The sequence below is a fragment of the Chrysemys picta genome, chromosome 3, assembly GCF_011386835.1.
Source record: "Chrysemys picta bellii isolate R12L10 chromosome 3, ASM1138683v2, whole genome shotgun sequence".
NCBI lineage: Eukaryota > Metazoa > Chordata > Testudines > Emydidae > Chrysemys > Chrysemys picta.
The window spans coordinates 204,795,224-204,818,415 of NC_088793.1; the positions used below are offsets into that span (position 1 = coordinate 204,795,224).

At 39.6% G+C, this 23,192-nt stretch overlaps 1 protein-coding gene across 1 annotated transcript in view; it reads left to right on the top strand.

The window, feature by feature from the left end:
* XRN2 (5'-3' exoribonuclease 2) overlaps positions 1–23,192 on the top strand; it is an 89,048-nt gene that overhangs the window by 17,490 nt on the left and 48,366 nt on the right. The window contains exons 4-17 of the mRNA XM_005287485.4: positions 4,420–4,531; positions 6,029–6,087; positions 6,167–6,256; positions 7,440–7,512; positions 7,629–7,679; positions 8,055–8,212; positions 8,684–8,758; positions 8,854–8,987; positions 9,116–9,173; positions 9,271–9,378; positions 15,248–15,292; positions 16,814–16,951; positions 19,974–20,092; positions 22,757–22,892. Coding sequence (XP_005287542.1) covers positions 4,420–4,531; positions 6,029–6,087; positions 6,167–6,256; positions 7,440–7,512; positions 7,629–7,679; positions 8,055–8,212; positions 8,684–8,758; positions 8,854–8,987; positions 9,116–9,173; positions 9,271–9,378; positions 15,248–15,292; positions 16,814–16,951; positions 19,974–20,092; positions 22,757–22,892 — 1,356 coding nt within the window. The remainder of the gene's footprint in view (positions 1–4,419; positions 4,532–6,028; positions 6,088–6,166; positions 6,257–7,439; positions 7,513–7,628; positions 7,680–8,054; positions 8,213–8,683; positions 8,759–8,853; positions 8,988–9,115; positions 9,174–9,270; positions 9,379–15,247; positions 15,293–16,813; positions 16,952–19,973; positions 20,093–22,756; positions 22,893–23,192) is intronic.

Consider the following 23,192-nt stretch of genomic DNA (forward strand, 5'->3'; position numbering starts at 1 on the left):
TAAGGTTGATGCTGTCTGCTTTCATGAACTTCATTAGGCAATAGTTTAGCTTTTCATTTAATGTGTATCGTTTCAGTTATAACACCCGGTATTTGGCTAAAACTTCACCTTGACGTATGTCGAAGAAACGTTAGCCAAGAAAGCTTTCTTGTCCAGTGTATTATATCGGGGTGGAGGGTTGTGTGGGATAGCTTCTGCTTTGCTTCATCAGCGCACAAGTCCATTGTAAATAAGGGCCGGTCTAATGGTCCGTTCTGGCCTTAAATCCTATGAATCTATGAAATCAGTGGTAGTTTGTGCCGCAAGCAGGCTGTGAAAGATCAGAAAAGCCTACAAATGGACACTCAAAATTTAGCAGCTAATTTAATTGTATTGTGAAAGATTTCAAGAACTCAGCTACATTTGTTGCTTGACTTCCTGCCTTGGCTGACTTGTATACAGTGCCGTGGGAAACGAGTTAATAAAGGTGTTTTGGTGGAAGGAACAACCCAACAAAAAAGCATTATTCTAAGTATTCCATTTTTGATTATGTAACCCTACCAGTTACACTAAAATTTGTTTCACGGACTCCGGATCTATTTTTCTCAGGATTCTGCCTGTGTGTATCTATTTGAAAGATTTCCTCCCTCCCAAATTGTAGATCTTTAATATCATTTGTGGTGGTCTTATAAACGTTTGTATATGCACTCAGTTTGTTTTTAAGGATACAGCAACATAATTAACTTAAATAAAATGTTCTCTGCTAGAGATTTTAGGATCCTGTGGCCCCGTGTTACAGTTTATAGTATTATGCAGCAAAAAATGTCGTTAGTAAACCTATTACTTGTGTGTTAAATTGTGTTAAAAGAAAGTTCATACTAAATTTCTCAGTTAAACAGCACTTGTGAGTTTCATGTATGTTGCCAGGGAAATTTTAAATGCTTACACATGGTGCGTGGTTGGGACTTGGATGCTACTAGTACCCACTGCTGAGTTTTCTCGCTGAGACAGGCACCTGGCAGCATTATAAAAGGCCTTTCTACCTTCAGTCATGTCTCTTAAGTTGCATCCTACTGCACTAGCAGATGCTATGTATCAAATCAACTTTGGCGATGATGTAGTGGCTAACTTCTTTGATCAATGCATTATTGAGCAGTAATTGGGGACGGATAAGGAAAATAAAGGGATGCATTGCAGCAGACGGCTGTTCCTGTCTGCGCAGGACTCCTGTGATCAGTGTGAGCAGCAGCTTTCCCCATTACTATGAGTAATCGTCAGATGCTTCAGCAGACATACAAGCAGTTCTGGGTAACTCTAGTGTAGATTCAGATCTGGGCAGGCACTCATTCTCTCTTCTCCTTCCCATCCCCTGAAGCCACAGGGAGATGGCAAAGATCTAATGAGGAATATCCAACAATAGAGGGTAAGACACGAGAGGAAAAGGAATTCCCAGCCTTCCTTTGTGATAACAGTCTTGGCTTGGAATCAAGGATCTTCTCAGACTGCTCACTTGATCCCTCCGGATATTCCCTCAAGGAAGTCCCTAAGAAGCATCATCTTGGGAGTACCTCCTCATCTTGATCAAGTTCACTGCTAACTAATGCTTTACCCTAGAACAGGGGTCGGCAACGTTTGGCATGCGGCTCGCCAGGGTAAGCACCCTGGCGGGCCGGGCCAGGTTATTTACCTCCTGACGCGGCAGGTTCAGCCGATCGCGGCCCCCACTGGCCGCTGTTCGCCGTCCTGGGCCAATGGGGGCGGCGAGAAGCGGCGCGGGTGAGGGATGTGCTGGCCGCGGCTTCCCGCCGCCCCCATTGGCCCGGGACGGCAAACCGCGGCCAGTGGGGGCCACGATCGGCCGAACCTGCCGCGTCAGCAGGTAAATAACCTGGCCCGACCCGCCAGGGTGCTTATCCTGGCGAGCCACGTGCCAAACGTTGCCGACCCCTTCCCTAGAACATACTAACGTTTCCATTTGTTGGTATGTTTTTCCTCTGATTTCCAAGGATCTTTGTTGAACCTCTCATGTTCCTATGGCAAAGCACAATTTTTGCCTTGCCTGGGTTGGGACTACCAGAATCATGTGTTACCGTGCTTTGTAGAAATCCCAAAACAACAGCGGTAAAGACAGCCCATCAACCTGGTAGAGCAGAAAATATTGAATGGGGAGCTTTGCCCATTTTTGGGGGTGGGGGGGCGTAGGGAGCACTTAGCATTATCTAGTTGTTAGTAGGTATTCTTGAAAGAACCAGGTGTGGGCAATATTCAAAAAAGCATTTTGCTGAACTGCAAGGACTAGGATTAGTTAGAACACTAGTGTTCTTTGCCAGCCAAGTGAATGGTTTAAGGGAACAGCTGGGTTCGCCATCTCTGCATTGTGTTCTGACTTATTTTGTTGAGGACACAATGGTAGGTTTCAAAGTGGACTCTTCCATGTTCACCCCATTTCTGAAGATCTTATGTTGGGGTGCTTCACGGAGAATGTGGAGACTAAGTCCTGATAAAACTAGAAATATAGGCATGAATACATGAATAAGCTACAGCTGAAGAGGAAACTGATGGGCAGGCACCCAGCCAAGCAGCTGGAAGTTTAGCGGAATCTGAGGCAAGGATGGAGGAAATGGGTGTCTGCTTCTTGAGTCAAGGGAATCCGTTGCTTTGGGATCATCTCTAGGTCTGAAATTGTAACTATAACAAGAGAGAACCTTATACTGGGAAGTTTCAGAGTAGCAGCCGTGTTATCTGAAACTTTTCATTATGCAAGGCACTGCATTTAGCCGTATGGAGTGGAAATCCATCAACAATATATGTTCCATTCTATATGCATCCGAAGAAGTGGGCTGTAGTCCACGAAAGCTTATGCTCTAATAAATTTGTTAGTCTCTAAGGTGCCACAAGTCCTCCTGTTCTTCCTTATACTGGGAGTTCAGAGCCTGAACTTCAGGAATTTCCCTTATGCTTGCGCACATTTTCCATGTCTCCACAAGGCATCAGATCAAGAACTCAAACCAATCTTGAAGGAGAAGGGAGGAAATCTATTGTAAAGTTAACATGCAAAAACTTATTTTTGCTAGTCATAGAACTATCAGTACATAATTATCCAATCCTTGATTGTGTTTAGTCCACAAAGACCTTGAAAAATGAAACATCTAGATTGTAGCACTGTAATTCTTCAGTGGATATTATGCAAAATCATCTTTAGAAATTTGAGCTATGCACCTCCAATACTACTTTTCTTGGGAATGAGGAAGTAATGGCAGTAAAAACTTAATAGCAATATAAGCTTGTAGCATCCAGCCTACTGCTCCTGTCTGTAACAGGGGAGAGACTTTCTTTCTGATAGCTCTTATGAGAAGAATCCCTGGAAAGGGATGAGGAAGTTGAAAGATACAAAATACGGCTTCAGAACAGGAGAGAGCGTTTTTTTTGGGTGGATCTGCTACTTTCTGCTAATACAGCCTCCCAGTCCAAAAGGAGAAAAGGAAGGGCAGTTCCCAAAAGAATGGGAGTGGGACTCTGGATGTCAAGAGAAAATTGGGAGCAGAGTTCCCTAATTAAATACTGTTTAGGAGCTGGTGACTACTTAAGAGTTATGGGAGGCTGTTGGCTTTACTGGTTCCCTGGATGCTTCATGACCTGAGATGGATGTTTTTAAGGTTTCTAGGGGTGATACCTGAACAAGGCTATTGATACAGATGGGTGACTAAAAGGATGGCTGAAGTCTGAGTGGTCAGAAGCCTAAGGGCTTGTCTACACCGCTTTTGCATTGTTTTGAGGTGGAGCAATTGCGTTGATGGGATGGCAAAATGCTCTCCTGTTGAAATAGTGTGTCTTCACCGGACATGCTACATCAGTGCATGGTAGTGAAGACAAGCCCTTAGTCTCCTTTAATGTTCTAAAATTGGAGATACTAGAACTTTATTTTCAAAGTCCATAACTTTATCCTAGACCACGTGAGAGAGCCAGGAAATCCCGAGTCACTACTACTCGTTTGGAGTCACTGCAATTGCAGTGGACCTGGCAGACCACTGTGACACTTGAGAAGCTTCTTGGAAAGCATATTTAGTTTTCACCTGACTTTTATCAGCCAGTGATGGTGAAGGCCAAGTATCAACATTCTTTCCCCCTTTCCTTTTGAAAATTGCAGACAACTTGCCCAGAAGTTGGCTCAGCAAAAGGACACACCGTGATACTAGTGCTGGCTTCATGTGGTCTTACAGCTATGGGAACTCATTTGAGGGAGGAGGGAACATGTAAAAGAAGGGAAGAGCCAGCTGGAAGATGGAAAACTTTTTACGTGATTGCTTCCACCGTGATGTATTATCTAAATAACCCCATAAGGCTGTGTTGGGTGTTACCAAGTCACAGAAAACAACTGAGTAGATAAGGGGGAAAAAATCAAATATAATGTTGAGTAAAATACTATAACACATGTTTTAGGCTCCCCGTGCAAAAATGAATCAGCAGAGATCCAGGAGATTCAGAGCGTCAAAGGAAGGAGTGGAAGGTGCAGAAGAGAAGCAAAGAATAAGACAAGAAATTTTGGCAAAAGGTACAGATGTTTGCATCATATCTGATGCTACTCAGTAACTGATGGCTTTAAGTGTGAGAAATTGTTTTGAAATAGACTAGACAGTTTTTAACTATAGCAGAGGCTAGATACTACAGAAAAATGTAGGGCTCGGTGACTGTTTTTTCATTTATGTAGTGCAACAGGCATGCATAATATAGTAACTTATGAAAATCTATCCTTACTCCAATGAACTTACAATCTATAGCAGGGCTTTGGAGCTGAGCTCCAGCTCCAGGCAAAAACCTGCAGCTCTGGCTCCGCTCCAAAGCCCTGATCTAAAGTAAATTGCGCAAAAGAAGAATGTCCCTTCTTTCTCCCATGCACCTCTGGATTCGTTTTAATTTTTTAAAAGTTAGGTTAGGAGAGATGGGGTGGTGGTTGTAATGGAGAGCTAATCAAAAGTGTCCTGGAGGAAGAGTGAAGATGCTTGTTGCATTAAATGAGAGGCAGTGGTATAAGGCACAGCGGTGCAAGTAGGGAAAGGAGACATGGGGAGCAATACTGTTAAATGCAGAGCAGCTGGGCATGAGTAATGAGCTGTAGTGAAGTGTATTGTTTTGATACTGAAAGTCACTTGAACTTGATGTGGAAGTAAAAGGTGCCCCTGAAGGAGCTTAAGGATTGATGTGTCATGATCTGAATGAAAGTCAAAGGCTATTTATTTTAGCTGAAACATGCTGGCTGAATTGGAGAAGTGAGTTGGCAAGGTTGGGTGGCCACGGGCAGTCCATGTGAGACCACTGTGATGTGAACAGGTGTCCTCGCATTGGACTTGGAGAAGGAGGGGAAGACTTTAGAAGTGTTAGAGGGAGAAGTGACTGGATTTGGTGAGAGCTTATATGTGAAGATAGAAGAATGGGAGGAGTCAAAAATGACCCCAAGGTTGTGAAGTTGAGTGACCAGATGGATAATGTGTGTTGCCAACAATGAAATGGGATAATGGAGAAGTAATAGGAGGAAGGTTCTTGGAAGCCAAGAACAGCTTTAGTTAGAGGAAGTCGCTTCCTAGCACATTCTGTCCAGTGTCTTGTAGCAGGGAGAAGAAGTTATCTTTGCAGCTACCTGCATGAACTATTTCATGTTTGCAGTGATGGTGTAGCAGTGTTGGTCCCAGGATAGTAGAGAGAGAGATGAGTGAGGTGATTTCTTTTATTAGACCACTTTTTGTTGTCAAAGAGACAAGCTTTTGAGCTTACACATTTTTTTTCTTCTCACCCACCTTGTTTGAACTACTTCATGACTATCATTAAGTCTTGTTCCTTGTTAATTCTCTGCTTATTTTGATTGAAGATAACGCAGTGGTAACAACAGCGTGCTCTTGGGTTGGTGGGAACAAAAATAGCTTTTATTAGAAGGGCTCGTGTTTTTTGTTCACTGTTTCAGATAAGCGATTTGTTTCTAGATAATCCTACAAAAGTGGCGTTAATTTCTTATGATTTATTTTTGATGTGTTTTTTGTTAAACCTTTTTCTCTAGGTGGCTTTCTTCCTCCAGAAGAAGTGAAAGAGAGATTTGACAGCAATTGTATTACACCAGTAAGTAGTCTTGTACTTTAACCAGCTACTGCTAACACCTAAATGATGGGTTAATTTATTTTCTTCTATCACCTTTTAGGGAACCGAGTTTATGGACAATCTTGCTAAATGCCTTCGCTATTACATTGCTGATCGTTTAAACAATGACCCAGGTTGGAAAAATTTGACAGTAAGTTTCACACTTTCCTACTTCAAAAAAATTAGGGTGGGTGTATTAGTCTGAACTATAGTATGATTGAACAGTGTAAATTTAACCAGTAGATTAGCCTTGTCTTCTGGCACTATGGTGTTATTGGAGATGGGGGTAACTTGCACATCAAGGATTTTCACCTAAGAGATGCATTTCATCCTAATAACACCATCCAGTAGAGCCATTTGTTATGATTTTATATAAAAATGGGGTTTAAGGAGCACAATAATAGGATTTGATATTGGAAGCCAAGGTACATTGTCTCTAAAGACTGTTTGAGTTAAGACTCTACCCTTACGTTTTCCCCCACATTCTTACAGAATGGTTTTTTGTTTTTTTTTCTTTCCTTTTTCTGTATTGGATTTTTAACTTGTGTTCTGCCTCTTGTAGGTCTCAGGCCTGAGTTCTTTCTCATTTATTGCAAGTGATTGGTGGATAACACAATACTAGGCAACCAAAATGATTCCTATCAATTTTATTATCTTGTCTTTCTGGCTTTCCTGTTTTTCCCATCAAGTCTTCCTGCTGACTGATAACATTGCATTTACCCTCTGTTGGGAGGGCTGAATATCAGCCTCTTCAGAGACTGCTGACCATTTCATTTACCCTAGATGGGCTGTTAAAATATGTTCTAATTTGGGGGGCATTTCCCTCCATAAGCAACTGAGTTTGTGAACTTCACTGTTGCTCTGTCTGGGTACTTGTATGTCCCCAGCACAGTGGTATCTGAGTGTCTGGGATTCCAGAGTTCTGAAGGAGGTCTGTGGGGATCTCATGCATGTTTACACTGCTGGTTGTCCAGTGCAAGTTTTAACTGACTTTTAAACTTGCTTAGAAAACATTGGATACATTAGCTAACTGTCAGTCCTAGTAACTTTATGTTCTCTCTGATCCAGTTAATGTATTATTTTAATAGAATTGGTAGAAAATCTGTTTGAATAAAGTAATTTATAGAAGTGTAAATAACAAGTGACTCTTAAATTGGGTGCAATGAGTGTATAATTCATATTGAAGTAAAGGCAATTTAAATGAAATTACTAAACATTTCAGGTGTTTGGCATTCATATGGTCAAGACACACAGATCTTAAACATTTACTCACTTCTTAATGTCAACAGCACAGTTAAAAAAAAAAAAATGACATAGCTCTAAACATTTTACAGGTTATTTTATCTGATGCTAGTGCTCCTGGGGAAGGGGAACACAAAATCATGGATTACATTAGAAGACAGAGAGGTAAGTTAACTAAAATGGGCATACTTCTACTGTCTACTTGTAAGATGTGTTCAGAAGAATCAATGAAATCGCACATAATAGCTTGATTTGAACACGCTTATTTTTCTTTTGTTTAGCTCAACCAAACCATGACCCAAACACTCATCATTGTTTGTGTGGGGCTGATGGTAAGTCCTCCTCCTTTGCTAGCAATACGTTTGTTGGTTAAGCTTTTTAACACTGGCAGTTTCCAGATGGTGAACAAGTTAAATGCTTAGGGTGATGGATGCATTCGAAGCATCCCATGGATTGCTTAATGTATTTTTGGAAGCTCTATTTTACTTTTGGGGGCAAGATCCAGTATTCTCCATAGCTGAAGAACTAATTTATACCTGTAGTATCAAACGACACTGATTTTTACAGTACAGTATTTCATATTGTACTGAATGCACCCACATGCCTTGCTCGCAGTTGTTTAAAATGGAATACACTTGGTTCTTTAACTCATATACAAGCCTTAATGTCTACTTTTCATTACTTTTCTTTCTTGCTCTGCTTGATAGCTGATCTGATCATGCTTGGACTAGCTACACATGAACCAAACTTCACTATAATCAGAGAAGAGTTTAAACCAAATAAACCCAAACCTTGTGGTCTTTGTAATCAGTTTGGCCATGAGGTTAAGGATTGTCAAGGCTTGCCAAGAGAGAAACAAGGAGAGGTAAGAGTTTTAACAGTTTGCAGTAGTTCTTTGATTGTTAGCTCAATTGTAGTAAAGTTTAGTGTCCACAGATGGTGGGTTTTGTTTTTTCGGGGGGGGGGGGGGGGAAGGGGAAGGGGTTTGCTGAAGTACAATAGCAGTAATATCAATGGAATGCCTGACTTTATTCTCTTTTTTTACTTAAAAAAAAAAAAAAAAAAAAAAGTTTGCAGCACAAGAAAGTGTCAGCACAGTGCTAATTTGAAACCCACTCACTCTTTCGTTACTAGTTAGTTGGGTAAAACTACCATTAAAGTGATAGGCAATTTGTCAAAGTAAAAACAGAAGGAAAAAATAGTATAAAGACTTCAGGAATTTGACTTGTATCTCTAGATTTAATTCCTTTTTGATTAAACCTTTAATATTAAGCCAGAAAGTTTTAAGGTGGGCCAGCGTGTGATTAATACTTTTCCATATTCTTTTGTATTGCAGCATGATCAGTTTGCAGATTGTCCTCCTGGCTGTGAACAAGAGTTTATCTTTATCCGATTAAGTGTGCTGCGAGAGGTATGCAAAATTGTTTTATAAAGCTGCTAGATGTAAAGTCTATTTGTAGTAGCATCTGACAAGCTTCCCAATGTCTGGGTTTTTTTTTGTTGCAGTATTTGGAGAAAGAACTAACTATGGCCAGTTTACCTTTTACTTTTGATATTGAGAGAAGCGTAGATGACTGGGTCTTCATGTGTTTCTTCGTGGGGAATGACTTTCTTCCTCATTTGCCATCTTTGGAGATCAGGTATGTAAAGCAACTGTATATACAAGAATAGATTTATTTACATTTGTTTCTATAGATATATCTAGCATAGCTGTAAACAAGAGTAGCGTATAGACTAGAATTTAACTATTTTTATTCTTTATTCACAGGGAGGGAGCAATTGATCGTCTGGTTGGCATATATAAAAATGTGGTGCACAAAACTGGGGTACATTTCAACTTTTTGTGTAGCTATTAAAAAAAAAAAATCCAGATTTTTCAGCAGAACCCCCTCTGCCACATGTATTAACTTGCTTATTTTGCAGGGGTACCTCACAGAGAGTGGTTATGTCAACCTACAGAGAGTACAGATGATCATGTTGGCTGTTGGAGAAGTTGAAGATAGCATTTTTAAAAAGAGGAAAGATGATGAGGTAAAGTATGTGATTGTGGAGTTCAGCTTAGATGGCTTTTATGCAGTGTTTAGTAGAATTTAGAAACAGTTTTCCTTGAAACGTTGCTGTCAAGCTGTCTGGAGAGGCTCGCGAGCATGAGTGCCAATCTCGGGACAGAGTGTCGCCAAACTGTTTGTTAGTTGTAGAACTAGATTTTACTAGCCAAGTAACAAGTGTGAACTCCTAAAGCACTGTAATATGGGGTCACTGACCAACCCCCTCGGGTACTCCGATCTGTCTTACCAGCCAGGTAAGGTTACCTTTGTGATAGATGGTCTCTTACACCAAGCGTCACGGCTATATTCAGGTTACTCCAAGTCCCAGAGGACCAGTCAATTACTCCGGGTCAGCTGTACCAAATCTCAAACCAGATCTCAAACCAAAGACGATGCTTGTAGCCAATCCTATACTACTAACTAAAGATTTATTTACTAAGAAATGAGTAATTGACAAGATTAAAGCAGATCAACGTACAAAAAATGAGTCTTGGGTTCCAAAAGGTAATAGCTGCTATAATATGCTAGCTCTATATGTCCTTTAGGGCTGACCCAAGCCAAGTAGCTTGGGGATCCCTTGCTTATGCTTAGAAATTTTTGCCCTGTCTGAATTCCAAGCAACACAGTGATAACAATTCCTTCTTGACTAGGATTTTTTATGCCCTTCCCCCCACGTTCAAATAGTGGTGGGACGAGAGCTTGGGCATATACCCTCTTCGTGACTGTTGGGGAAGCGGTCAGCCAAGTATTTTGTCCGCTGGTGTTCCACAATGGCTTGTCTGGTGTCTATAAGACACCTTTTGTGGGGGAAGTGATGACCCCTCTTGTGGTAAATTTAATATTTCACACTTGGTAATGCTTCTGTCCTGACTGGAGTTTTATGCGTAAACTGTCAGTCCTTCATCAGTTAAGACTGAGCCGATGACAACACATCTTCCAATCTTCTCTCGCTCTGGTCATCCTTCGCCATGTTTGTCCATATCTCCTCGTTAAGAAATCATCCCACCTCTTTGGAGGCTGACCGCATGGCCGTTTCAGTTCTCGCGGATACCACTCAGCTATAGCTGCAGTCCATCTGTTGTCATTGAGTCGGGCCACGTGTCCCGCCCACCGCATTTTGCTGAGCCTGCTTTCGACGACATCATCTCGGACTCCAGACTGCTGCCTAATTATTTTATTGGGGATGCAATCGCGGAGCGAAATGCCCAAAAATGTTCGTTCCATCGCCCTCTGTGTGACAGACAGTTGATGTTCTTCAGTCTTCGTCAGCGACCATGTTTCGCTGCCATATAGCATCGCTGGAAGCACGGTCGAGTTAAAAAGATTCGCACGAGTTATTTTGCTGATCTTTCCTTGGAGGATGTCCCTGATGTCATTGAATGTGCACCATCCAGCTTTTTTTCTGTGCGACAGTTCGCCTTTCTGATCATGGCGCATGTTGACTTCCTGGCCCAAATAAATGTATTTGTGGGCCTCTTGGATCTGCTCTCCTCCAAGAGTTATTTGGGTTCCTGGCAGAACATCCGATCTCATATTTCGTTTTCGACTGGTTCATTTTTAATCTGACTTGACTACTTTTCGCGTTCAGTTCTTTAAGCATTCTCTCAAGCTGGGACTGTATTTTCAGCTATCAGCACTATATCATCTGCTGAACCGGAGATGGTTTAGCTGCTCAGCGTTGATATTAATCCCACCTTTCAGGTCTGCTCATCGAAAGACCAATTCAAGACAGGCTGTGAATAATTTTGGTGAAACTGTATCTCCTTGTTGCACACCTTTCTCGATGGGGATTCGGAGGGGAGTATCGAACAGCGATATATCCGTGCTGCAGCCAGAGTTTGTTTCCTTTAATAATGTGATCTATTTTGCGCTGATGCCCTGTTTTGAAAGAGCTTCAAGAACGGCGTTAGTCTCCACGCTATCAAATGCCTTCTCGTAGTCCACGAAGGCAATGCACAGAGGGAACTTGTATTCCCTTGAACGCTCTAGTAGTTGGTTTAGAGTGAAGATGTGTCTATCGTACTGTAATTTCTTCGAAAACCGGCCTGCTCTCTAGGTTGCTGTTCATCCAGGTTTCGCGACAGTCGATTTGTTATTTTGGTGAACAATTTATAGACATGCGAAAGCAGGCAGATTGGGCGATAGTTCTTTAGATTTTCTCGATCGCCTTTCTTATGCAGCAAAAAAGTATTGGACTCTTTCCAACTGGATGGTATCTTCTGCGTTTTCAGTTAACGGTTGAATCTTTGGGCGAGAGCTTTCCAGAGTTACTGACCTCCTGCCTTAAGCACTTCTGCTGTCAGACCGTCCTTGCCTGGAGCCTTCCCCTCTTTCGTTTGATGGACTGCGTGACGGACTTCGCAGATGAGAACCGGGAGTATGTGTTCATCGGTTTGTTGAAGTGATGGCATTGAGACATCTATATGGGATGCAAAGAGCTGGGTATAGAAATCCCTGCAGATTGCCTCTATCTCTGTTCGATTGGTTACTGATTCTCCATTCTTGTTCTTCAAAGCTGATAATGATGACCTATACAACACCAGTTCCCGTTTGCATTTTTTGAGACTTTTACAATCTTCAGCAGCCTTTAGGAGCTTTTCGGTTCGAAATTTCTCGAAGTCTTCCTTCAGCTTCATTCGAATGAGCTTGCAGAGAAGGGAGTACTCAAGCCTATCACTGCCATTTCTTTTCATTTTCCTCCTCTTCTCTAATAAGGTCTTTGTATTCTCCGAGATTCTTCCACTAGCTCTTTTTGGTCTTTCACGCTCAGCTGATTTCACACACCGTTCCAGTCCCTTGCTGAAGTTCTCATAATTGTTGTCGCAGTCATCCAGGAGGCTCCAGTCTTCCCTGGAAATGTTTTCCTTCAGGATTTCTTCGTCGAAAGCTACTGGTTGGTGCCTTCTGTTCGCCATACACAGCGCCTTTTTCTCCACCTTCACTGTGAACGTGAGTCTGGCTCTCAGTAGGCGATGATCACCACAGATGTTAAATGATGGCACTACTGAAATATCCAGCACAATGCGTCTATCGATCAGAAAGTAATCTATTTCATTCTTTGTCTTCATGTTCGGTGCGATCCAAGTCCATCTCCTGTTGGCCTTCTTTTGGAACCAGGTGTTACTAATGAACTTTCTCCTCGTCTCTGCCAATATAGCTAGTCGTTCTTGTGCGTTTCGTTCTCCGACACCGTACCTTCCTATGAACTTTTCACCTTCTCTCCCTCTTCTAACCTTGGCGTTAAAATCTCCCATCACAATCGTATATGTGGAACTCTGAGGGTTTCCTCCAGCTTCTGATAGAATTCTTCCACATCATCATCTTCACATGCACTTGTGGGAGCGTAGATCTGGATGATTTTGAGGGTGCTGTTTCAGTTCAATAGGAGGTAAAGCACCCCGATACGCGATGACTTCAAATGGCATGAGACGATTTTCGAAGACCATTCCTTGTTCGATTAATCCGACTCCTCCAATTATCCTCGTGCCTTCTCCTTTCCCTAGAATGACCGTGCTTCCATCCCTCCAGCTGACCTCCATCTCCTTCTTTCGTCATGTTTCGCAAACACCCAGCACATCGCAGGCTGTTTTTGCCTTTTCCTCCATGAGATGGTTTATTGATTCCTCCTTCATCAGTATTCTGCAGTTATAAGTGCACACAGAGAGAGTTGTCCAGTTTCCTTTTGGCAACCTGGCACCTGAGATTCTTTTCAGCCTCTCGTCGATCGAATGCATCACTGCTTCCGGAGTGGGGATCGAGGGACGTGCAGAGAACTGAGACTTGGTTTTCCGTGTTGTTTTAGCCATTGTTTTAAGCCACCCGCTTAACCCCGCTGAGGTTTTATAGTTTTAGTAAATACTTTTATAGCTGCAGAGAAAACACTTAAATATTACCTTATAATATGGGACACGTTATAAACATCCTACATAAGGATGCAGCATCAGACAAGCATTTCATAAAGTCTAAACATTAAACACTTTCTTATAACGCTGTCAGTTTTAACAACATGAAGACAGGCAGACCAGACCGGTTTCTAGCTATGCATCTGTCCGTGTTTAGTGTGGTCCAGGAGCACTTGGCAAGAGCTGGCATCTGGTTTGCCAGCATCATCACAGTGACCACTTTGAAGATGTTCATTGTATTGTACAATGATATAGGAAACACTGATAATGAAATAAGGCTAATCTCTTCACACACAATTCCCTTTCCTACCTCCCCAGTCTCCACTTTGGGTCATCCTTCTGAGCGAATAATTCGATGGCCTTTCTTTGTCTCTGCCAATACCCAAGCAACGCTGTCGTGAAACTGACGTGATTTTTTTCTTAGTTTCAGCTGCCCACAGTGTAGTGAATAGCACCTTTGAAAACAGACAAACCTGCTTAGTTTTCACTTTGCAGCAACATGGGAAAGTTCTGAGCTCCAACAGGCACTGGAATGGTCTAAAAGATAAGATTTCACTCCATTGAGTATTTTTTCAGTTCATATTTAGTTCTTTTCAACCGTAATGATTTGAAAATTCTTCTTTTAAAAAACAAGCTTTTTTTCTTGCCAATGACCAGTAAGTGAGTGGATTTTCAAGCCCTCCATAATTAATTCATTACTTTAGTGCAGGGAATGAGGCTGGCACAGTACATAACACTACTGTAAAGACAGTCCTTGACTCAGAGCACGTACTTCTGTGTAAAAGCTGTCTAAAAGTGACCATGTGTTCACTTTTCTGCTTTGTGTCAAACCTGTTAGCTACACTGAAGGGTTCTTCAGAATTTAATATACTAATGACTATTTTCGTATTCTAAAAGCATTAACTATTAATGCTTTTTAGAATACAAAAATAATTGCACTTGTTCAGTCCTTTTGGCTGTATCACTTGTTTAAAGCTTCTTTACTTTTATGGCTTTTCAGTTGCATTTTCTTCCAGCAGGTAGATTTTTGACAAATTTCCTGCTAAATGTGTTGGTGGCAGCTTTGTGCGTTGTATTAAACTTAGTTAAGTTCTAGAGAAATGTATTATGTTTGTGTTGTAATCCGTAAATCTTACAGTGCTACTTTTTTTCAGAAGGGATCCCTCAGCTGTTTTAAGCAAATTCGACTTCTTGGTCAACAATAACAACTCACTACACTGCAGCATATTCCTAGCACATGGGTTATATTGCTAGAAAGTACTAAGCAAACAATCCTAAATAACTTATTCATAAAAAGGAGAATAATAAAACCCCTCAATCAAGGGAGCAGAACTGCACCAAGTATCCAGTCAGAAAAACATTGTTTCAATGTTAGTAGGATGTACTGTATGTCATAACCATAATCTACAGTTCTCTCAATATCATATGCCAAACTACAGTACAAATTTAGCACTTGTAGAAGAACAGGCTTTGGAGCAAGATCCAGGATCTTAAAAAAGAAGGGCAGGAATTTTTTGAGCCACTAGCAACTGTGGCAAGAAATGTGTATCTATGCTGAGTTACCCGTAGCACCTGGACTTCTGTAGTATCTTCTCCCAGGTGGACAGACAGGCAAAACTCTGTTTTGGCATCTTCACACATGTGCTTTAAAGGCCTTGTTGTCCCAATGCAATTTGCTGAGTATTGTGAGCCATATTGAAAGCCCTTCAGTTTTGGGGGGTGTTTTCCATAAGATGCTAGCGTAACTTAGAAAAGCCATAGACCAGTAATCCTAGATGGGGCCAGGGAAGAGTTCAGTTCAGCAAGCCTCATAGGTCAGTAGCCATGACGCCTACTCAGTCTTGCTACTTAATCTTTCTTTGTGTGGTGATTAATGGAGGGACTCAGGAAATACTTTTCTAAAAGACTTGTAAGACTGGGTTACTTTAATTGTCTTTACTCTTGTTTTAGGAGAACTTCAGAAGACGACAAAAAGAAAAGAGAAAAAGAATGAAGGTAAATTTAAGAGTTCATTTTTACAGGCATGTTTATATTGTGACAAACAGAAGTTTAGTCTCATTTCAGTAAATTAGATAAAACTGCAGTAACAATTGCATAGTTTTTGCCTTACTCTGAACTGTCTTACAGTGTTTTACAAAAAACTTTTCTTTTGTTAAAAATTGCAGCATTGAATGGAAAAATCCCAATTAAATCTAAACCTATTTAAAATGGGGGGGGGGGGAGATTAAGTTGCTCAAGGATAACAATAAATTGGGGCCTTTGGAATATAGGTACATCTGTATAATGTGACTACAGTATCAAATGCTTTACAGTACCAGTTGCACAGAGGGATTGTGCCATTGGGTTACAGTGTGTCAGCTAGTCAGCAGAGAGGACAGAAGATATGCCTCTTAATTGAGAGCCTGATTAAGAGTTTAGTAAACTGACTACAGAAAATTAAACAGTTAATGCTAAATCAAGCTTTAACCTTTAGACAGGCATGTCAGAATTCTACAACAAGGTTTCCTCTGCAAATGTAACTTGGTTACATTGTGACTAAAATATATGTGCAGATTTATTCAGAGTAATACAAAATACCACTTATTCACAACGGCAAAGTGTTGATTGTTGACAGCCTTAACATTTACTTGTGCATGTTAAACCCTTAAAATTGCATTTAATTTACGTTTTTTGTACTAAATGTCCTTCCTAATTTTTTAGAATAGATTCTTGCATGTTCATTTGAATCTAGGGTTTGTACAATAAACATGTTACTTGATAGCTCATTCAAATAGATGTAGCTTCTTTACAATGTGATCTAATGATCCAAGAAACCCAGCAGGGCCTCAGTACACTGGGACCCTTGGCTTCAAGACAGCGTCTCTGTGTAGTACTTCTAATATGTCAGATACCCCCAACCATTTCCCAGAGCTTGATGTCTCTATTTCCTTGAGGCACGAGGACTCTAGATGTACAGTGGAGGAGTGTCATAGGGTCATCGTCACTTCATTTAACCAAAGTTTTCCAACTTTATAGAGCCCCTTTTCATTGAGTGTTATGTGCCTATCAAGTCTAAGCTTTAAAATAAGGATCAGCTGTATTGCTATGAGAGCACAAGAAAATGATTTATCATCTTCCTTGAAATGTAAATCCTATTTTTCACACTCTTAATAGCTAGATGGAGTTTCTTCAGTTAAAAAAAAAACATATTTTCTTCTGATGTTTCTGGAACTTCAGTACAAAAATGTAACTTTTTTAGAGAGCATTTAATAAAACCCTTGAAAATAGGAAGGACTGAAATTGTAAGTGCCATCTTATCCAAGGGTATATTTTACATATATAAGATCTTGTTTAAACATACTTGTTCTAAACTGAACTGAATAAGTAATTGTGATCAAACTGTGTTCATTTTACATTCTAGCAACTGATAATCTAAGAACTCTAAAGGAATATCAGCTATATGTGCTCATTTTTATTCTTGTAATCTCCAATATTAGATTTATATCATTGTGTGTGTGTATTCGCTTGCTTTTGTAGAGGGATCAGCCTTCTTTTATTCCTGGTGGCCAATTTTCCCCTCAAGCTTTGGGGAGAGGAAATAGATCTAGTCCTCAGGCAATCAGTAACCCCAGGCAGACAGCCTATGAAATGAGAATGCAAGACAAACAGAACTCGGTGAGTGAATGTTTAGATTTTAGTTATAATTGTAAGAAGGAAAAAAGTAATGAATATACTAATGTTACAATTTACTTCTAAGCTCTTAATCACTCAATTTTTACTTTCTTTCTTGAAAAACAACTTAACTAGTCAAGTTTTTAATCAGTTTTCCAAGGCTACTTAAGTCAAGTTTTGTTCATTTTCATATTTCAAATATAATTGATTAAATATTTCTGAAAAGGTAAATATAATGCAAAGAATGCCCTTCCAATCAAAAATAAGCACTTTTAAGCAAACTTGAATCCTTACGCAAGATTATGGAGTTGAGGCTGTTGTGAGCATGGGATTTCAGAACTTGCCCTATGTAGAAATGTAGGAAAAATAAAATAAAACTAAGCAACTGAATTGGGGTTAATATTTAAAAAAAATTATTCATTTTGCTAATCTTTTCATTTTTACTTCTGTCATGGTGTGTGACCTGTTGAATATCAGCTCAGTAGGGCTTTTCAATCTCTAATTTGAAATATAGTGTTGGTGGAATATGTTCACAACAGTGTTTTTCGGTTGTTTTTGAGGTTATAGAACAGTCATTCTAAGTGCTTTAAAATCTGTGTGGTTAATCAGATTGCCGGGAGATTTGTTGCATCTCTTAGAGGCACAGGGTATGTCAGTGGCCCAAATTTGGGGCCCTTTGGCCAAGGGAATGTTCTGGCCTTTGAACCTGAGCAGCACACGGGTACTGAGTTCAAATCCACCCCAGGTTAGAAATTTGAGATTTTAAAAAAACAAACAAACCCAGCTATCTCCCAAAACCAGTGAAACCCCAGTTTTACATAATAGTCGGTTCTTTTTTTAATTTTAAATGAAAATATTTTTCATTGGAGACATTAAATTTGGGTCAATGTATAATCTATTCGGTATAGGTTCTTACACTATGCTCCTATTTTGTATGATGTTGGCTGATGCCAGAGCTAGTCATGTTAGCTTTAATTTTCTGTATCCTTTAGTGATTGCCAAAAAAAATAATCACACTGTGCTGGTCCATGTAGTCTCTATTCTAGCCCAGGAATGGGTATAACATCCAACTTCCACTCCAGTGCAGGCAGGAAAACAGAAACCTCTTACAATCCCACCCCTATGAAATGTCTGTCACAGCTGAATGTGCTCAGTTCTTTTCTTGTCTCCAACAGATGGAGATAGCCTTCAGGCTGGCTGAAAAATTGGTAGTTATTGTCTCTTGGAACAATTCTGTAGACTGTCCTTTTTGTAGGATTATTTGGTTTAGAGTGGGATGTTCTCCAGTGGAGAGTATTTTAGTTTATTTTCCCTTGTGCTCTGAGTGAATACACCTGTGAAGTTGTAGGAAAAATGGCAATTTAAATATCAAATGGTGTACCTTTCAACTTATTTTCAATCTTAGTGCAGTAGAGCAGGGGTTCTCAAACTGGGGGTCAGGACCTCTCAGACAGTTGCGAGGTTATTACATGGGGGGTCATGAGCTGTCAGCCTCCACTCCAAACCCTGCTTTGCCTCCAGCATTTATAATCATATTAAATATGTTAAAAACTGCTTTTAATTTATAGGGGGGGTTGCACTCAGAGGCTAATCTGAAAGGGGTCACCAGTACAGAACTTTGAGGACCACTGCAGTAGAGTGCATTAAAAAATACTCATCCAATTGTATTTTTTAGTATTGGTTGTTAGTGTTACATACTGAATGACTCTTTGCACTTAGATAAGCTGTTTAGCTCTGCTTCGTTCAGTGGACCTTAGATGTCCACACTTAATATGCACCTAAGTCAGGCAGCTCTACGTTATGTACAGGGTCTCCCTTTTGAGCACTGGTGGTAAGAAATATCTACTGTGTATGTGCAAATTGTTCTCCCCTGCCTAGTGCCTTGTAACTTAGCCAAGTTCCAACCAGTTTTTGCAAAGGCTAGCTTCACAATGGCCAGGTTTTAACTTTCTAGATTCTATTTCAGCTATAGGGCTGTTCAAAAATCAGTTTTCTATAATGCAGGGGGAATATCTTCCCTGCTGCCCCCAATATATAAAAATAAAGACTGAACTGCTAATTATTTATACTTTCTAAAAATATATATTTATTTAGTTAAAAATTTCCCATACCTGCCTATGGGCAAACTTTTGGAAAGTTGAGTGAAAACTAAAGGTGGTTGTTATGGAAACCTTTTTAACCAGACTTGACTATAGAAAAGTCACTCGTATGCAATGTATAGTAAGGATTCTCCTTTGGCTCTATTTGCCCATCCAAACAGTAAATGTACATTTCAATACAAATTTCTCTATTGCTAATAAGTATTTTTTGTCTGGTAAGCCTGGGTAAATAAAATTTTGCCATTTTAATTTAGTACTCGCTTTAATCCTGAAATTTTGTATTTTAAAGCAAAAGATGCATAAAAATTGTTTGAGACTTTCATCAGAATTTTAACTTCCTAGCTCTTGTCAGTTTGTCACAATCTTATGTGTTTAAGTTTTATTTATCTTAAATATCTTCTAACTGTGATCTGCAGAAATGAGAGAGACTTCCTAAAACTCTGCTTTCTTCCATGTTAAGATACTTTTATTTGAATAGAGGCTCACTTGCAATTTGCAGAAATATTCTAAATTTGGCTGTCAGTTCTGAATTCTAAGTCATCTTTATATTCTAGTCTGCACATGTGACCTGTTTTGCTGCAGTCATAAACAGAAGTCAGAAAATAAACCTTGTATCTAATTGTTTTTTTATTCCTACTGTTAGACTGGACTATACCAAACGTTTTGTGCTTTGTCACAGAATTTCATGTTTCGTTACTGGTTTTTGTTTTTACATTCCAATGTTTGATTCCTATTATAAAGCCCTATTTTATGCTAGTGGACTTCCTAACATTTTAGGATTGTGTAGCATGTAGTTTCTTTTGTTTGTTTTAAGTAAAAATAACAAATTTTCTTAATTCTTCACACACAACCATTAATTTTAATTTGAATATGAAATGCATAATAAAACCCTTTTTTCCTGTGTTTATATATGATTATATCCCTAGACTCCTTCATCATCTCCTAATACTAGTTTCACTTCTGATGGCACCCCATCCCCAGCAGGAGGAATTAAGCGCAAAGCAGAAGACAGTGACAGTGAACCTGAGCCAGAGGATAATATCAGGTGAAGCCATTTTTTGTAGCACTTTGTTAGCAAATTGCTGAAGTAGATGCAGCCTAATTAATGCCATTTAGCTTAGAGCATCAGTGCCTTCAGATGCTTTCCTATGATCTTTTTATCCATGAGTAATTAATGTGGAGGGTTAGAATATTCAGTAAATTCCAGTGAGATGTGTAAGCTATGGCTGTTAAATCTAAGTATCTAGATTAGTATGCATACAGGTTTTTGTCCTCCAAGCCACTACTCCCTTTGAGACCAAGCGCTAAATTGGCTAGACATTCAGTGTTTAGCTTTGATTATGTGAGCTGAATGCCACTGTTTTGCAATTGAATTTTTGAGCTATTTAACCCATAAAGTTCAGTTATACTAGGTGTGTGGCTTTATTTATATGGATTACTGAAATACGTCTTTCTTTTTTTTTTTAATATTGATTTTATACTGGGTATGTGTGTTAGCTATGAGCAAGATGCCCTTTGATTAAATAAATGAAGGGGTAGGAATAAGGTGAAAGCAAGTTTAGCCAGCTCACTCATAACTCAAATATGGTTTGAGCCAAGGTCTCAAAAGGTGAAAGGCTAGAGAAGTCCACTGTCACTCCATTCCCTATTTAGAGTAGCTTCATGAGAAATGTACCAATTGGGTGGGGGGGGAGGGAGACCTAGGTATAGAGAAGAAGAAAAGTTTATTTAAGTGTAGCACATTAAAATCTTAGTAGGGTGCAAAGTTTGGGTAACGAATTCATCACTGCATCCTGCATTCCATATTTGATCAATGTCCTTTGATCTTATGCCAAACTATTCTTTCTTTTCTTTCCTGTGTGTTCACACTGAAGTATAAATCAGCAAGCAGGAAACCTTGATTTAATTATTTGTGATATTTTTGCATTTATACTTATTAATTTTCCTAAAGACAGGTTTATTCTCATTTGGTGCAAATAAACATGTTTTAATAGTTATATTGACCAAATATAGCCATTACACTAAATTGGTTTACTTTTTGCTAACCAGGATGCACTGTCTATACATATTTATTTAAGCAAATACATAGCTGCTCATACATTTATTCATGTTCTTAATTTTTACATTTTTATTATGTTAGAAAAATTTGAACCATCCATTTCTTATCTACTGGACTGTCATTTTACTTGTAATTTGTGCAAGCCACATTTGGATGGAAATCAGAATTCAATTAAAAATGCAAAAAAATTAACATTTTAGGATTGTTTTAGTTAACTGAAACAATATCTTTAAATATGCTGGATACATAAAGATACAAAGAAGGTTTATCAAAACATGTTTTGCATTTAAAACTGATTTTAATAAATGAAGTATTAACTATAGTTAATGAACACACTGTGGGCCAGACTTTCAAAGATATTTAGGTGTCTAAAGATGCAGATAGGTGCCTACTAGGTTTTTCAAAAGTTCCTAAGAAGCTTATATGTTTAATTCTCATTTAAATCAGTGAAATTAGGCTCCTAGCTGGTTTTTCAGTAGCACATATCTACATATTTAGATGCCTAAATACCTTTGAAAATTGCCCCCGTGTCCTTCAGGTTTTTAGAATTAGTAAATCTCATCCTCTCACCTTGTTTTTATTCATAGCTCGGAAGAGGGAAACAAGCTTGCCTGCTTTATCAGCTGCCAACTGGTTTTTCAACTTTGAACTAGTCCAAATGAAAATACAAACTGCTAGTTAAACTGAAACCAAAAGTAATTAAAGCAAAAGCTTTTCTGCACAACAAACTGGAAGTACTTGCATTTGGAAAAATAGCAGCGCTTCCTCCATTCTAAAGACTGAAAATAGTATAGATCAATGGTTCTCAACCTATTTACCATTGTGGGCTGCATATGCAGCTCTGTGTTATGTGGGCTGCAACCACACAATATGTATACTACCTGTATGGTCCTGAGAATGTCACATGAGCGGCTGCTGTGTGTTGATTGGGCTGCAAGGGGATCACTGGTGTAGATAGATAATGAGTTGACCTCAGAAGTTAGATGGTTTTCTCCTGATTCTGTATATAATTGGAAAAGGAGCTCCCTTTTTAAGTCCTTAGAACTGGAGGAGAGCTCTCTGATGCAGCATATCTTTGTTTAAATGCTTTTAATAGATTATAGTAAGTTTAGGTCTTAACATAGGTTGTCATAGCTTCAAATTTTAAACAGGTTTATTTACTTTTAAAAATAAAAATGTATTTCATTTTTTTTTTTATTTTTTTAAAACAATCTTTACCCATTCAAGCTGGGTTCAGGGACAGCACCTTTTGTAGAAATCACAATGCTGTCCAGGCAGCAGAGAATAAGGACTAAACTACTTCTCAGGGTGTTACTCCTAAATTTTCAAGTTTGGCTTCCCCAATCATAACTTTCATCTCAGTCTCTGGCCAGTGTGTTTACTCCTCTGGCTCTTGGGTCTCTGTCAGTTCCCTGCCCACCCTCCCCAAGCCCAGGTTTAAATTAGTAGAAGACATTGTCAAACATCAAATGGTAATTTAGGGTGTAAGTGACTTTAAATTGATGCATCTCTTGAGATGAGATGCTCGTCATACCATTACCCTCATGTTAATACAGCATTTGCCTTACCTTTCATTGCAAAATATGTGACATTTAAATATGTAATATGAAAACAATTATAGACTAAAATCTAATTGTGCTTCTTGTGTAGGTTATGGGAATCTGGTTGGAAACAGCGCTACTATAAGAACAAATTTGATGTTGACGTGTCTGATGAGAAATTCCGTCGTAAAGTTGTACAGTCTTATGTTGAAGGGCTTTGCTGGGTTCTCAGATACTATTATCAGGTACTTAAATTTTTATTCTATGAAATTTAATTTTCTTCCATGTCTGCAGCCCATCTGTCCTTCAGCAGATAGTGGCTGCAATCTGTCACGGATCCATAGGATTGGTGCTACGCCCCCAGCTCTGGAATAGTACCTTGGAGGAACCCCTTCCATGAGCCAGACTCCCCCAAGGGGTCTTGCTCTTCCTTCAGGGTAGGCCTCACTGCCTCCTGAGACTGAACCTCTGGGCTGCAGCCCTTCTTCACACTGAGCTCTGTTCAGTCAGTCCAGCTGAGGGACTGACTGTATTCTCTTCAGTGA